Below are 14968 nucleotides of genomic sequence, written 5' to 3' on the forward strand. Positions count from 1 at the left end.
AGACTACAGGGCCCCTTCAGCGAGGTTTAAGAGGCCTGCAAGCTGCACACCGTGCAACCGCCTCATGCTCCGATTTCATCTATGGGTTTTTGTACAGTTCTTTTTTGGATGGTGCAAACAGCGCAAGTGCAGCATTAAAAACCTCTCCACCCTGGGAAACGACGCAAGAACACGCAGCTTTCGGCTGCCAGGTTCTCTCTAACACACAGCCAAGGGCTGGAGGCCCGGACACCCGCCCCCAAAGCCCGTCCACAACAATCGTTTCCTCCCTCCCCGCCTTTTACATACAGTACACATACAAATACACACACGCAGAGCAGCCAGCAGGGGCGGACCGGGCCCGACCACTCCGCAAACCGCAGGGGGGAGCCACAGCGCGCCGAACTGTTTGCACCCACTTCTTTGTTCTTCGCACCCGTCTCTCTCTCCATCAGGCTGCAAACGTTAGGAAAAAGCGAACTTGGGGATCTAGGGTCTCCTGAAGCTCCGTGTCGAGGCTACACACCTTTGGCGGGTGCTGCGTTATCTCCCCCTCCGTCGGCGAGCAATTGGTACCGCCCCAGTGCTAGCGGGCGCCGAGCGGGAGCCGCGCGGGAGCAGCGCAGCAGCGGCGGCGGCAGAGGCGGCGGCGGTTGTTATTCGGAGCCGTTGAGACGGCTCTGCGGCAGCTGGTGGCGCAGGTGGCTTGCGTGGACGCGGACGGAGGCGGCCGGCCCGCCACCGCAGCCTCAGCGCCCGCGGCCCCGGCAGGTGAGCGGGCGGCGGGGACTCGCCCCGCCCCCCCTCGGTGGCCTCACTCCTGGCTCTAGCTGGGAAGTGGCCGCGGCCCGCCGGGGAGTCGAGGTTCGGCCCGGGGCTGCGACCGTCGGGAAGAAGGCTGTGGGAGAGGCCGTGTGTGGATGGAAGGGCAACGTTCCCTTGCCTTTTGCCATCTTTTTTCTCCCCCCTCCTCCTCTCGCCAACCTCCCACCCTCTTGGGGCTTCAGCTTCGGGGGAAAAAAAGACTGAGGAACGATGGGGCGGGAGAAAAGGGAATAGGGGACTGAGAAGCATCTCTGCCTCAGGTGGTGGCGTCTTTTCGGTCGTCGAGCGGTGGACCTCGCGAAGCCTGGTGGGGTAGCTCTTGGGCTGCGGAGGCCGCGCACTCACGGGCAAGGAGCGGGAGGCGGCTCTCCCCCTCACTCTCCCACCCCCCACCCCTACCCCTCCTCTGGCCTCCCCTCCCCCGTCGCTCCCTGTACGGCCCCTCCCTCCGGGTTTCTGAGCTTTAACCGCCCTCGGTGCTCTCCCTCGCAGGCGCGTCGGGGCACCCCGAGGCATCCTCCCCCTCCCGCCATCGCGGGAGCCGCGGCTCCCGACCGCCCTCCCGCATCCCCTCGCAGTCCGCACCGCCGCACCTCCTCCCTGGGCTTCGGACCCTCGGCCTCGCCCCTGAAACATGACTCGCGACTTCAAACCTGGGGACCTCATCTTCGCCAAGATGAAAGGTTATCCTCATTGGCCAGCTCGAGTAAGTGATTTTTAGCCTTCGCGTTTAGCGGTGCTACCTTCCTCAGAGGCCTACTTCCTACCCTTTTCTCTTTTTTTTCCCTCCCCCTCGTACGTATCCTTTCTCTCCCTCTCTTTCCTTTCGTCTCATTTGTAACCTGATCTTTTTAGTTTTTTGCCCACTAATCTTCTGTGTAATTTAAAAATCCAGGTGTTTTGGCATACTTAGGTGTTTTCCTATGGTTGTTGACAGACTTTGGCAGGTTTTCTTAATAGGAAATATTTAAAGATGATGCCATTAATGTTCCATTGTAGGTGAAAACAAATACGGATTTTGTGTTTAAAAACTGGCTTCCCTGGTGGCTCAGACGGTAAAGAATCGGCGACATTTTCTTAATTTTGAGTAAAATCCAAAATAGCAACGGAATCTATGCAAACTTGGGTGTCAAAAGGTTGTATGGAATTAAATTGAATTCATAGATATTCTTTCCTGTTTTATAGTTAATGAGGCCTTCTGGATCGACTGGTTCAATGAAAGCTAGGACTGGGTATTCTGGAAAATTTTACAATAAGGAAGCATCAGAGAAAGTCTAGAAAATTCATTTTTAAGTTTTTATTGGTGAAGTTTGCCTTATGACCTTGAAGAAGTTGTTCCACCTCTGATTGTTTCCCATAGGTGAAAGGAAGAGTAAACCCACATTCCTTGGTTCGCATGTAGTACAGAGAGGTGATTGAGAACTCAGGATTTTTTGTGACATTTAGGAATTGAGACTGTCTTTCAAAACACCATTTTCAGAAAAAGATCTTTTATAGTTCTAATATAGTGATAGAACCTGAAAAAGGTTGAACTCAGTAAGCTCAAGAGCCTTTTTAAATATACACATGATATTCTAAAGCTGTAATTTCCACTAATTTACTCTTCTTTGAGGAGTGTGTTTCTTAAAGATAATTAAATCCTATGGTTTCAATTATGTCAGCTGGGAGGAAAAATAAGCCATTGGTTACAAAGAATCATGGAGTTGTTGAGTGCTATCCAAGTGTAAAATGTTCACCATTTCTTAATTTTTCCCATCCAGCGGTAAGTCAGGTTTATAGATTTCCTTCCAACCTGGAAAGAATTTTTTCCCCCTAGTCTATTAAGTCTACCTTTTCACTTGGAGTCTTAGTGGAAAAATCCTTAATCATAATTTTTGTCTGTATATTTGACACTTTGTTTCCTTTGTGATCACTTTATTTTCACTCTATGTGGATTCTTTTAACTCTATGTGGATTCTTTGACTTCCAAATAGATTGTAAAGTTCTCAGAGCAATAGATGTAAACTGAATTTCCTTATCATCCCCCCCATCCTTAGTACGTAAGTCATGCACTAAAAAACTATTTCATGTTTAAGTGGAGGATAGGCAAACTGAGAAGGTTTAAGGCCCCTCTAAGAGAACATTTTTTGTGGTTTGAGCCTGATTATTTTGAGGTGTTAGAAAATCTGAGGTTATGGGATACATCTTCATTCAAATTTCTATGTAGCAGTATAGTTTAAAACCAAATGGAAATGCTTTAAAAATTACTCTTCTAAATCATCTTTTCCGCATGGTTCAGTCTGTTAGGTGACTAACAGTGCTAATAAAAGCAAAATAAAGTAGCATCAGGAGGGCCAGAGTGTTTTATTTAATAAATGCTGCATTTACCAATTTGTATTGAAATGGAAAATTTTAGTGTCTTTTACCCTTTTTTTCTTAGAAACAGTTGCATTTAGATTTGATATTGTCTGTGTCTAAGAATTGTATTCGTTTTTCTATCTTTTCTCCAATTTTATGAATTCTAAGTCTTTGCTTTAGAGAGTTTAGAGTATATATTTAAGGTCGCAGCTGGGAAAGTGACAACCAGTGTTCCAGTTTTGATTTTAACATTTTATGTTTATCCCAAGCTTCATTACTTTTTAAGTCTTGTGCTTTCTTGTAATCCTGTACCAGTAATAATCATTTCTAAAGTCAATTTTTGAAAAATTGCCTTGCATTTATTAAACTCTGTAAGTGCTAGACATTTGCATTGATTTTTAAAGCTGTTTGCTGGGAGAAAGCATATGATCTGAGATGACAGGAGTATCCCTTATCTTAAGGCCCCTAAGGATTTTTCACAATTTGTGACAAAGCTGAAAAGACAGTACAGTCTTTATATTTATAGGTGAGGAAATTAAGTTCCTAAGGGTGTTGGGTGCTAATGATTCTTATTGATGGCTGAAACCTTCAGACTGCCAACCAGTGAAATCACCCTCATGGTCTTTCCTTAAACCATTTCTTTATGATCATACATAAGGAGCATAGTAGGTCTTCTGTTGGTTGTACCCTGGTTCAACAGATTTTTTTAAATTGAAATGTCTTTGAAATTTTGAAAGGAATGAATTAGAAATTTATTTCTATTTATTTCTAATTTTATTTCTATTTCTAGAACTGTATTATGAAATTTAAATAAATAATGAAGTAGAAATGTTAAATTCTGGCTAAATGCTACTGTCTGATGGCCTTAACTCTGATAAAAGAGTAACAACTATTATAGATGTGTTCGACATAGCAGTACCTGATACCGTCTTCCTTACTTAATTAGAAGTATTAAAATATTAAAAGAGAAATGAAAAAGGAATAGGTAACCTCATGTTACTCAGCCATGTAGGTCTAAGATGTTTTCATAAGTATATGTTTCAGACTTGGAAAAGTACTGCTTTAACCTTTTTAATGTCTGGTTTTACATTACTCCAGTATTTGGATAGCCTCTCTGCATAAATAGCATTTAAAATTTTTGAACAGATGCAGAGTTCCTTATCTGGAGTACTTAGGGCCAGATTTATGTGAACATTCAGAATTTGGGGGTTTTAGAATGGTAGTGGTGGTCCATATACGATACATCTTTTTGTGATAAGGTCTAGGATGGCAAATGATAATCTAACACGATATTTCTGCAGAGAAGCATCAGTAGAAATGCTAGATGGATAAAAGAAATGATGGAATAGCTTCAGTTTCTATGCAGGTTTTGCTGTCACATGAGTTTTGAGAAATATATTGGTTTTCAGAGCTTCTTGAGTTTCAGAACTAGAGATAAGGGATTGTGGACCTGTAGAACCGGTCTGTTTCATAGCAGATGCCCTTTTGGATGTCTTGATTTCAGTTTACTCTGGTCTGTTTAAGTGTGTATGATTTAAAAGATGTTAATTTTTCTGATCTTTTTTTTTTTTTTTTTTTTTTTTTTAGGTAGATGAAGTTCCTGATGGAGCTGTAAAACCACCCACAAACAAACTACCGATTTTCTTTTTTGGAACTCATGAGACGTAAGTCCTTTTAGCTCTAAAGGCAAATCAGAGTTAATTTAGCAGGTTCATTGGGTATATAACGAAAAGCAAGTAGGGGTTAATTAAGAGAAAATAATAAAGTAACAGAAAACATTAAAATCATCTTTGAACTTGGAAAAAAAGTCTTCACGTGTCCCTTTTAAATTTATTTTTATGTTAAATTACACACTGCAGGTTTAACTTTTACTGGTGCGGATGTCCTTAATCATAAAAGATGTAGATTTATCTTCTCAGCAGTCAGAAAATAACCAATGGATGAGAAAGTGTGTAAGGAAAGTTTTAACAAGGTGTTCAGTATTCCTATTTAGTGTAATTAGTGCTTTTTGTAGTGATGACCTGACACCCTATTTTAGGCCTTGTGATTTTAGCCACACTAATGGTATATTGTGGGAAAGGTGAAAAGAAATCTGAATAGTTCCTTCTCTGTGTATTTGTATGATTCTGGGAGCCACTGTTACTGCTCTGCTGCCCCTGGTGGATTTCTGGGCAGAAACTGATTTGGAGAAGCAAATTAATTTCTCAGAAATTGTAGCTGAATACTGAACCGTTACTTCTAGGTGCGGAGGATTACTCCAGGGGGTATCTCTTAATTTTGAAAAATAATATTACTACATGCCTATATTTTAATAGCCTTACAAGTAGCATATAACCTCACCAGTTTTGAACATTACGTTTAGACTTTGCAGTAATTTTGGTAGACTTGTTTACCTGGGTTCAGGTTAAACAAAACTGGTGCTACTCTAGTTAAAATTATATAATGGTATGGACCTAACAGAAGCAGAAGATACTAAGAAGAGGTGGCAAGAATACACAGAAGATGTGTACAAAAAAGATCTTCACGACCAAGATAATCATGATGGTGTGATCACTCATCCTAGAGCCAGACATCCTGGAATGTGAAGTTAAGTGGGCCTTAGAAAGCATCACTACGAACAAAGCTAGTGGAGGTGATGGAATTCCAGTTGAGCTGTTTCAAATCCTGGAAGATGATGCTGTGAAAGTGCTACACTCAATATGCCAGCAAATTTGGAAAACTCAGCAGTGGCCACACGCCTGGAAAAGGTCAGTTTTCATTCCGATCCCAAAGAAAGGCAATGCCAAAGAATGCTCAAACTACCACACAATTGCACTCATCTCACACGCTAGTAAAGTAATGCTCAAAATTCTCCAAGCCAGGCTTCAGCAATACGTGAACCGTGAACTTCCTGATGTTCAAGCTGGTTTTAGAAAAGGCAGAGGAACCAGAGATCAAATTGCCAACATCCGCTGGATCATCGAAAAAGCAAGAGAGTTCCAGAAAAACATCTATTTCTGCTTTATTGACTATGCCAAAGCCTTTGACTGTGTGGATCACAATAAACTGTGGAAAATTCTGAAAGAGATGGGAATACCAGACCACCTGACCTGCCTCTTGAGAAACCTGTATGCAGGTCAGGAAGCAACAGTTAGAACTGGACATGGAACAACAGATTGGTTCCAAATTGGAAAAGGAGTACGTCAAGGCTGTGTATTGTCTTCCTGCTTATTGAACTTAAATGCAGAGTACATCATGAGAAACGCTGGACTGGAGGAAGCACAAGCTGGAATCAAGATTGCCAGAAGAAATACCAATCACCACAGATATGCAGATGACACCACCCTTATGGCAGAAAGTGAAGAGGAACTCAAAAGCCTCTTGATGAAAGTGATAGAGGAGAATGAAAAAGTTGGCTTAAAGCTCAACATTCAGAAAACGAAGATCATGGCATCTGGTCCCATCACTTCATGGCAAATAGATGGGGAAACAGTGTCAGACTTTAATTTTTGGGCTCCAAAATCACTGCAGATGGTGATTGCAGCCATGAAATTAAAAGATGCTTACTCCTTGGAAGGAAAGTTATGACCAACCTAGATAGCATATTGAAAAGCAGAGACGTTACTTTGCCAACAAAGGTCCGTCTAGTCAAGGCTATGGTTTTTCCAGTGGTCATGTATGGATGTGAGAGTTGGACTGTGAAGAAAGAACTGTGGTGTTGGAGATTACTCTTTAGAGTCCCTTGGACTGCAAGGAGATCCATCCAGTCCATTCTAAAGGAGATCAGTCCTAGTTGTTCTTTGGAAAGACTGATGCTGGGAGGGATTGGGGGCAGGAGGAGAAGGGGACAACAGAGGATGAGATGGCTGGATGGCATCACCAACTCATTGGACATGAGTTTGGGTGAACTCTGGGAGTTGGTGATAGACACCCCACTCCAGTACTCTTGCCTGGAAAATTCCATGTACGGAGGAGCCTGGTAGGCTGTAGCCTGTGGGGTTGCTGAGGGTCGAACACGACTGAGCGACTTCACTTTCACTTCTCACTTTCATGCATTGCAGAAGGAAATGGCAACCCACTCCAGTGTTCCTTGTTTGGAGAATCCCAGGGATGGGGGAGCCTGGTGGGCTGCCATCTATGAGGTCACACTTAGCAGCAGCAGCAGGAAGGCCTGGGGTGCTGCAATTCATGGGGTCACAGAGTCGGACATTGCTGAGCGACTGAACTGAACTGAAGAGTGTCTACAATGACAACATTTGTTTAACATTGCTTAGCTACTGTATGAACTTCCAAAAAATTTTTAAAAATAGCTTTATATGTAATTTACATCATAAAGTTGTGTAAAGTGTAAAATTCAGTGGGTGTTAGTATATTTACTTCCATAACCATTAGCAGTCACTCTTCATTTCCTGCCTCCTAAGCCTAGATACCCACTAGTTTACTGTCTGTCTAGACTTGCCAATTGTTGACATTTCATATTAATGACATCATGCAGTGCCACATAATTGTCTTCTTTAAAATCCAGTTTTGAGTTCAGAATTGTGTTGGTCTTCACCATAATTACTTTGAGTATAAAAATTTGAATATACTTTGAATATATAAATTTAATTTTTTAAAAAAATGAGTTTCTGATTATCTGGGATAATCTACCATTTAAAACTTGCATAAATTCAATAGGGAAGGTATCTTTTAATGAAAAATTGTGTAATCTCTATTGGAATAAGGGTTTTCAACGTGTGGTCCTAGGTCAAGCTGCACCCTACATGGGAACAGCACATGGGAACTTTAGATGGGCATGCAAATTCCTGGACCCCACCCACCTAAGATTCACTAAATCAGAAATGGAGGTGTGGAGCCCAGCAGTCTATTTTAAGTAGCCTTCCAGATAATTGGAATGCATGGGAAGACTGAATACTAACTATATCAGAGTAGTGTGAGTTAGACATTCCCTGGAATTTCTATGTATCCTTATGGTATTATAGACCTGGAGAGGGAGATGGCAAAGAGAATTCTGTGGACATAGAAGCCTGGCAGGCTACATTCCATGGGGTTGCAAAGAGTTGGACACGACTGAGTGACTAATACATAGTATTATAGAACACATAGTCATTCTTATGTTAAATTTAGAAGAATGATCATCCCTTCCTCAACATTTAAAAGTGAGGATTTTTATGTTGTAAATATCTGTAGATTATAAAGCAAAACAAACTATGCCAAAGAACTAAATTTTCATAAGCATCATTTGGTTAATAACATAACTGGTGGTATTAACTGGGAAATGAAGATGGTGAATTACTAATATTCAAAAATTAGAACATTCAGGAAATTAAAATTAAGCGAATGATATTAAATTTTCATTTCAAAATGTACTTGTAGTTTTTGTACCTCAGTGATCTCATAAATGCACTGTTATCTTTGGAAAGGCAGTGCTCTTGAATCTATTAGTCTGGTGACTTAACTTTTTGGTATTTAAGGTTAATTTTTAGAAACTGAATTGCGGTGAGTGTTTGCCTTTTTCCCCCTCAGGATTTGGGAGGGCGGTTATTTGAACCTTTCTGTTTGGAATTTGCATAAGTTGGAGTTTAATCCAGGAGCCTGTAGTTAAGAAGATGGGAAAGGAAGAACATGGAAGAAGAAATGACAGTTAGAAAACTAGATAATTCATAAAAGGGAAAAGTAGTTTTAGTCACTCAGTCATGTTCAGCTCTTTGTGACCCCACAGAGCCTGGCAGGCTCTCCTGTCCATGGAATTCTCTGAGCCACCAGGGAAGCCCAGTTATTTGTAACTGATTTGTAAATTAAGATTTTTTTTTTAATTATGAAGTTAGAGCAGAATCCCTTTGTAACTGCATTCGTTTCCTGAGCTACAAGCATTTGATATTTTGTGATTTTTTTACGCCTTTCATAGTTAATTTATCCACCAAAGTTTTGAACACTATTTAACAGTGAGCTCTTATGTATACCAAACATGATGGGCTACTAGATGTTGTAAAACTAATATATTGGAAACAGATTCTTAGTAAATGAGACTGACAGAGATTCAGTGCTTTTTGCTGGAGCCAAAAATCTTAGTGTTATCCTTGATTTCTTATTATAGTCTTACCTTTTTCCTCCCTACATCTAGTCAGTCAGCAAGTCTTAATTCTTTTCCTTTAACATGCATTATGATCTGCTTTTTTCCACTCCTCTATGGCAACTTATGGAGAAGGCAATGGCACCCCCCTCCAGAACTCTTGCCTGGAAAATCCCATGGACGGAGGAGCCATGGGAGGTAGGCTGCAGACCATGGGGTTGCAAAGAGTCGGACACGACTGGGCGACTTCACTTTCACTTTTCCCTTTCATACATTGGAGAAGGAAATGGCAACCCACTCCAGTGTTCTTGCCTGGAGAATCCCAGGAACGGGGGAGCCTGGTGGGCCGCCGTCTATGGGGTTGCACAGAGTTGGACACGACTGAAGCGACTTAGCAGCAGCAGCATGGCACCTTAAGTTCATGCCGCAGTTACTCTTAGGAATAGTGTCCTGTCCTTATCTTGGGCTCAGCTTTTACTCTTCATATATAGTCAGAGTGATCTTGATATTTCAGTCAGATCATGTCATTTTCTCTGTCCAGAGCCTTTCAGTGACCTCCTTGTTAACATTACCAACAGACAAAAACACCCAAAGTCTGTCTATAAATGCTGTTGTTAAATTCTTACTTTTTGGCTGTGCTGCAAGGAGTGTTGGAATCTTAGTTTCCTGATCACAAATCAGACCTGTGCCCCCTGCATTGGAAGCTCAGTCTTTTTTTATTTATTTTTTAATTTTAATTGGAGTCTAATTACGATATTGGTTGTGGTTTTTGCCATACACTGACATGAATCAGCCACAGGTGTACATGTGTCCCCCATCCCAAACCCCCCTCCCTATCCCATCTCTCTGGGTTGTCCCAGTGCACTGGCTTTGAGTGCCCTGTTTCATGCATCATACTTGGACTGGTCATCTATTTTACATATGGTAATATGTTTCAATGCTATTCTCTCAAATCATCCCACCCTCGTCTTCTCCCACCGAGTCCAAAAGTCTTTTCTTTCTATCTGTGTATCTTGCTGTTTCTCATATAGGGTCATCGTTACCATCTTTCTAAATGCCATATATATGCGTTAATATACTGTATTGGTGTTTTTCTTTCTGACTTACTTCACTCTGTATAATAGGCTCCAGTTTCATCCACCTCATTATAACTGATTCAAATGCATTCTTTTTAATAGCTGAGCAATATTCCATTATGTATATGTACCCCAACTTTCGTATCCATTCGTCTGCCGATGGACATCTAGGTTACTTCCGTGTCCTGGCTATTGTAAACAGTGCTGCAGTGAACATTGGGTACATGTGTCTCTTTCAGTTCTCGTTTCCTCAGTGTATGTGCCCTGCAGTGGGATTGCTGGGTTGTATGGCAGTTCTATTTCCAGTTTTTTAAGGAATGTTCACACTGTTCTCTATAGTGGCTGTAGTAGTTTGCATTCCCACCAACAGTGTAAGAGGATTCCCTTTTCTCCACACTCTCTCCAGCATTTATTGTTTGTTGACTTTTTTTTGTTTTGTTTGTTGACTTTTTGATAGCAGCCATTCTGACCAGTGTGAGATGGTACCTCATTGTGGTTTTGATTTGTATTTCTCTGATAATGAGTGATGTTGAGCATCTGTATGTCTTCTTTGGAGAAATGTCTGTTTAGTTCTTTGGCCCATATTTAGATTGGGTGGCTTATTTTTCTGGAGTTGAGCTACATGAGCTGTTTGTATATTTTTGAGATTAATTATTTGTCAGCAGCTTTGTTTGCTATTATTTTCTCCCATTCTGAAGGCTGTCTTTTCACCGTGCTTATAGTTTTCTTCATTTTGCAAAAGCTTCTAAGTTTAATTAGGTCCCATTTGTTTATTTTTGCTTTTATTTCCATTACTCGAGGAGGTGGGTCATAGAGGATCTTGGCTGTGATTTATGCCAGAGAATGTTTTGCCTATGTTTTCCTCTAGGAGTTTTATAGTTTCTGGTCTTAGAAACTATTTAGATCTTTAATCCATTTTGAGTTTATTTTTGTGTATGGTGTTAGAAAGTGTTCTAGTTTCATTCTTTTACAGGTAGTTGACCAGTTTTCCCAGCACCGCTTGTTAAAGAGATTGTCTTTTCTCCATTGTATATTCTTGCCGCCTTTGTCAAAGATAAGATGTCCATAGGTGTGTGGATTTATCTCTGGGCTTTCTATTTTGTTCCATTATCTATATTTCTGTCTTTGTGCCAGTACCATATTGTCTTGATGACTGTAGAAGCTCAGTCTTAACCACTGAACCACCAGGCAAGTCCCTACAAGTGTTGTTTTATAACACCCTGTGTGAACTAGTCTATTCTTACCTCTCCAACCTCATCACATTTTCTTTTTTACTGTTACACAGATGTATGTTGTTTCAGGTCCTTCCTGACTGAAGACCTATCTTTCCCAACAAAGAGAAAACAGATTTTCAGTCATTTAGCTCTTAGCTCATATCCTCTTTTTTTATGCTTATTTTTCCATTGCAGTGATGACTAAATTTTATTTTTTTTCTTTTCCTTCACCCACAAGTGTAAAGCTTGGAGAGCAGGAACCTTGTCTGTCTTGTTTATCATTATTTACTTAAGTGCCTGGCACATAGTAGCTGTTAAATAAATGTTTGGTAATAGACTGAAAGCTCTAGGACCTAGATAAAATCAATTTGTTGATGATGAATTTGCTGTCCATTAGCTAGCATTTCTATAGTGTTTAGGACAGCGGGATCAGAAGAGTGTTTTTGAATCCTGCCTTTTCTCTGTCTGCTCTATGACCTTGAGCAGGTTTACTTAGCCTTGTCCTTCTCTTCCTTGTAAAATGGGAACAGTAAAATACTGTACCTTAGAATTCAAGGTGCAAATAAGATACTACATGAAAGATGCTTAAAACAGTGCTTGTCATGTATTAAACACGAAATGTCAACTATTAGGAATTAAAAATAATGTTGCATATTATTTTTCCACAACTTGTAAGTATGCTTATTAGATTGTTTGCAGTGCAGTTTGTTTTGCTAATTATCATTGTTAATTGAGGGAATACTCTCATCCAGGTCTACTTACTTCTCTCTAAAGTCTAGACATTTTTAAATGAAGATAGTGTTTTTGACACTTTATTTTTTTACTGCTCTTGTCTTAATTCAAAGATGTTAGATGCTCAGTTCTAGGAACTTTGAAACTATCCATCACAGGTTGTTTCAAAACCTGCCTACTATAGAGTTATTAGGAGTGAAGGTGAATGGGAAAGTTCTACTAGTTGGTCAGTTTTTTGTATCACCTATCCACAAGAAAGGAATGAAAAAATGAATCATAGGATAGGATTTTATTTTCTTCGACACTGAGTTGTTCTATATAATTTCAGTACTACAGACATAGTTGTATGTGTTGGTGTGGAGTTTGTATGATTTCTTATAATGAGAGGAACTGTTTCTTCATCTCTGTATTGTCAGGTTCCTGGCACATAGTAGATGTATCAGTTGTCTTTTGAGTCATTTTCTGTCATAAAGTAGTGTGTGCTGTTATAAAATGTAGTTTAAAACAGTATGTTTCATATTTTGTAATTTAATAATAATAGGGAAATGAAACATCAAGTTATAGTCAGTGTTTTAAAAGGTATAAGTTTCTGTATTATATTATTAATTGACAACAGTTAAATGAGTTTTGAGCTTCAAGTCTTCAGCCGTGATAAATTTCCCTATCCCATTTTTTTATATGCAACTTCTGGTTTGCTTTAAAGGACTCTTTTAGGTGTGTGGTAACTGAGTTTTTCTGAGGCATGTATGTATATGTTCTTGTAGGTATATTCATTGTTTCCAGAAAAGTGACTTTAGAGAGATGACTGCTTTTATGTGTACTTCGATTCTGAAAAATCGGGATAAACAGGAACACACTTTAGGTATATGCCATGTAAGAAACACACTTGCAGGCTTTGGAATTATTTAAGTTGCTTCAGAATTATAAAATTAATACTGTAGTTAATGATTTGCTTTTTCTTAAGACATTTTCCATTAGCTTTAATCCTTGTGGGCTTTGACAGTTGGTATTTGAACTGAGTTCATATGTATAGGGATATGGCATCAGTATTTTATTAATATATAAATCAGTGTTTCAGAGACTGTATTACAGTGGTTAAAGGGAATCTGTTTAAGGGAACCTTGTATAGAGTGAAGGCTCTGCTATTTAATAGCTCAGTAACCTTGCTTGCATCAGTAAATCTTTCTGGCTTTCAGTTTTCTAATCTTTAACAGGAAGATCTTGGTGATCCCTAACTTTCCTTTCAGCTTTGGAATTTGGTGGGTAATGTGCTTTCAATTAATGCATATCTTTTTCTTAAAAATTTTTTTAAACAACATTAAAAGGAAGCACATCATTTTTACTGTTTTTCAGGGGAAAAAACCCTAAACCTATTACTGTTTTTAGTGTATTTTCTTTGAGATTTATATGTCATTTAAAAATTGAAAGCTTTGAAGGATGAATCAAAGCTACAGCTACAGAAGGTTGTGCCCTTGGGGACTAGTGATGGCTGCTTAAAAATTAATCTGATCCCTGTTCACCAAACCTATGGGATTGTATCCCTGGAGAGGATTCTTTTGTGTGTGCATGTGTTTTCTTCTTATTTTTTTTAAATTGAAATGTAATTGATACATACCGCACAAGTTTAAGATATGTTGATTTTGATACATTTATATATTGCAGTGTTATTACCACCATGATTTGATACATTTATATATTGCAATATGCGTACCTACCACCATAGTGATAGCTAACGCCTCCAACCTCCATCGGGTCCTGTAATTAGTCATTTTCTTTTTTGTGGTGACAACATGGGAGGATTCTTTTTTCATCCACCATAATTGTTTGAATCTCATTAAGGAGCTCTGTAGTCTTGAACATACCATTTGAGGCAGCAGTTCTACTTAGAATTTATTAGGAAAATATGTGAAAAGATGGAGTAATACATTATTTATTATAGTTACATTTTATAATAGAAAATTTGATACAGGAAATGGTCCGACAGTAGACAAATAAATTTTGGGAAAGTTATTCAGTGAAATAGTATTTAGCTGTTAAGTAACTGTTGATGTGAAAACATGTTCATTATAATTTGAAAAAGTATTTATGGGTCAGTAGCATATACATTGGAGAAGGCAATGGCACCCCACTCCAGTACTCTTGCCTGGAAAAATCCCATGGATGGAGGAGTCTGGTGGGCTGCAGTCCATGGGGTTGCTAGGAGTTGGACGCGACTGAGTGACTTCACTTTCCCTTTTCACTTTAATGCATTGGAGAAGGAAATAGCAACCCACTCCAGTGTTCTTGCCTGGAGAATCCCAGGGACGGGGGAGCCTGGTGGGCTGCCGTCTATGGGGTCGCACAGAGTCGGACACGACTGAAGCGACTTAGCAGCAGCAGCATATACATGAAAATTACATGTTTATATAGATACATATGCTACAAACAAGTGGATGGAAACAGTGGCTATCTGTAGTTGGTAAAGTTCTGGATCATTTTTGTTTTCTTTGGAATGTGGTATTCACTGAAAAATACTTTAACAACTTTATTAAGATGTTAATATCCCAAACAATTCAGTTAAAACATATAATAGATCTTAGTATATCCAGAATCATATAGCCCTTAGTACAATTTTAGAACATCTTCATCGTACCAAAAAGAAACCGTGTACCCATTAGCAGTTACTTCTTATTTCTCCTTTCTCTCCCCTGTATTGCCATAGGGAACCATTAATCATTTAAAAAAAATTTATTTTTATTTGACTGTGCTGGGTC

General features: G+C 39.7%; 1 protein-coding gene across 4 annotated transcripts in view; it reads left to right on the top strand.

The window, feature by feature from the left end:
* The window catches only part of PSIP1 (PC4 and SRSF1 interacting protein 1), a 43908-nt gene that overhangs the window by 2447 nt on the left and 26493 nt on the right, over positions 1-14968 (top strand). For all 4 annotated transcript variants that reach the window (XM_055578023.1, XM_055578024.1, XM_055578025.1 and 1 more), the window contains exons 2-3: positions 1297-1510; positions 4729-4805. In XM_055578023.1, the coding sequence (XP_055433998.1) occupies positions 1439-1510; positions 4729-4805 (149 nt within the window). In that variant the 5' untranslated portion in view covers positions 1297-1438. The remainder of the gene's footprint in view (positions 1-1296; positions 1511-4728; positions 4806-14968) is intronic.

The sequence above is a fragment of the Bubalus kerabau genome, chromosome 4 (assembly GCF_029407905.1).
Source record: "Bubalus kerabau isolate K-KA32 ecotype Philippines breed swamp buffalo chromosome 4, PCC_UOA_SB_1v2, whole genome shotgun sequence".
NCBI classification, from domain to species: domain Eukaryota; kingdom Metazoa; phylum Chordata; class Mammalia; order Artiodactyla; family Bovidae; genus Bubalus; species Bubalus kerabau.